The 2024-nt window shown below is 35.8% G+C and overlaps 1 protein-coding gene across 1 annotated transcript in view; it reads left to right on the forward strand.

Annotated features, from left to right (window-relative positions):
* Nucleotides 1-527, forward strand: part of LOC105805021 (scavenger receptor cysteine-rich type 1 protein M160-like) — a 130440-nt gene extending 129913 nt beyond the window's left edge. Inside the window, exon 15 of the mRNA XM_012637801.1 lies at nt 445-527. Within this exon, the coding sequence (XP_012493255.1) occupies nt 445-527 (83 nt within the window). The remainder of the gene's footprint in view (nt 1-444) is intronic.
* Nucleotides 528-2024: the final 1497 nt, after the last annotated feature.

The raw sequence follows: 2024 nt of genomic DNA on the forward strand, positions 1-2024 counted from the left end.
CTAGATCACTGTCGTTTCTTATGATTGAGTAATATTCCATTGTATACATATACCAAATTTTAATAATCCACTCATGAATTGACAGGCACTTGGGTTGTTTCCACATCCTTGCAATAGTGAATTGTGCTGCCATAAACATTCGGGTGCCGATGTCTTTTTCATAGAATGTTTTTGCTCTTCTGGGTAGATGCCTAATAGTGCTATTGCTGGATCGAATGGTATTTCTATTTTTAGCTCTTTGAGGTATCTTCAAATTCATTTATCCTTTTAAATGTGATAAGTGCTTTAGATCAAAACAGTAACTAAGCATGCTCTTTAGTTATGTGCTAATCATTCCTTGCTCTATTATATTTTCCCAGCTACACAAAGACTGCACCTAACAGCTCTTGCTTCTGCAGAGAGGTTTTCTACTTCCCAGTAATACAGATTTTGCCTTTCTTTTAGATGACACCATCACCCATGGTTGTGAAGATGCTGGCCACGTAGCACTGCAGGAAGCTCTTCCTGCCTCTGAAGCCACGAAATGACTTTGGGCTTCCAAGGACCACCAAGTAAATTGAGAAGTTTTACTCCTACTGCTAAAATTAATAATTTAATCTCCAACTCTCACAGAATTAAACACACTTTTTTCCAAATTTTCATATTGCCATATATTATAGCACTTTCTCATATCCTGAGTCTTTAAATATTCTGAGTTAACCTCTGGAAAAGAGATGGTGATGAGAAAGTTGTTCCTATGGAAAATTTACAGAGTTTTTCAGCAGAATTGTTCTTGAGCATTGGCTGAGACTGTGGATAGTCTGTCACTAAGGAAGAGGTTGATTGGATCTCAGCTTCAAATACTGCTCGTGATAACCTCCATTCCTAGGATCTCTGTTCATTTTTGTTACACTGGGTAGAATGTTCACATTTTATTCTTTTAAGTACAACCTAGATTCAGTGCATTAATATCACTCTTTATTGTTTTAATCTCAGTGCCTGGCAGATGATATAGCTCCATATTTGTTAAATGTAAGTGGCTTTGTCTGATGAGAAAACACTAACCTGATAAACAGTGGAACCATGCTCTAAAGATATAGAAAAACAAGCACTCATTATATGATAATGTCACACTGAGGCAATCCTAAATCCTAAACCACCTACTGGTACTAGAACAAAGAGAAGAAAAATCAGCTAGAAAGTCTGGCATGAAAAGAGCATTGCTTTCTCTCAAATTCTATCATAGTCATTTGTTAGAATTATAGCTTGCTATTGCTTTTTGTTAAAGTGTCGAAGAATTCCAAGGCTTAATAAGACCCAATTAATCATTGCCTACACCCAAGGTAGAGTGGGTAGTCCAGGCATGATGGAGAGAGAAATCGAACTCAATGAAGTCATAGGACTAGAAAACACAGTTTAAAGAGTATTGAGAACACTTTCTAATTCCCAGCATGAGGGAGCTAGCAATTCTAAAAAGAGCATTCCTATGTAATCCAAAGCCAATTCTGCATTTTTTGTGAGAACAAATGCCAGGGTGCAAACATAAGTCACATCTCCTGATTTTTATTACAAAATATTTAAAAATTACCAGCACACACCAGTATCAAATTTGACCCAATGAGCCAAGTGAATAGGCTTGAGTTTCTCCATTTCTTCTCAAAAATATATTAAATTACCATAGTAACAAGAAAAATGTTAGAAAAATCTGAGACAAGCTACACAAAAACCATTTAGATAATAACTAGCACCAGCACAATGTAATGGTAACTCTTCTAAGTAACACCAGGACTTCTTTGTATTTATGGTTGAAGCCTCCTCCCTCTTCATATGCCATTTCTTAGTTCTTGGTAATGCTACTAGTTTCTCTGCCTGGAAAAGTTCAGTAAAAAGCTTCAACTAAAACATATTCTAGTTAGAGAGATAGAATGAACAATATTTGATAGCATAACAAAGTGACTGTAATCAACAATAAATTAGGGGGTACTTTAAAATAACTAAAAGTGTGGAATTGGAAAGTTCCTAACACAAAGAATATCTGAGGTGAT

The sequence above is a fragment of the Propithecus coquereli genome, unplaced genomic scaffold, assembly GCF_000956105.1.
Source record: "Propithecus coquereli isolate 6110/MARCELLA unplaced genomic scaffold, Pcoq_1.0 Scaffold124, whole genome shotgun sequence".
Taxonomy (NCBI): Eukaryota; Metazoa; Chordata; class Mammalia; order Primates; family Indriidae; genus Propithecus; species Propithecus coquereli.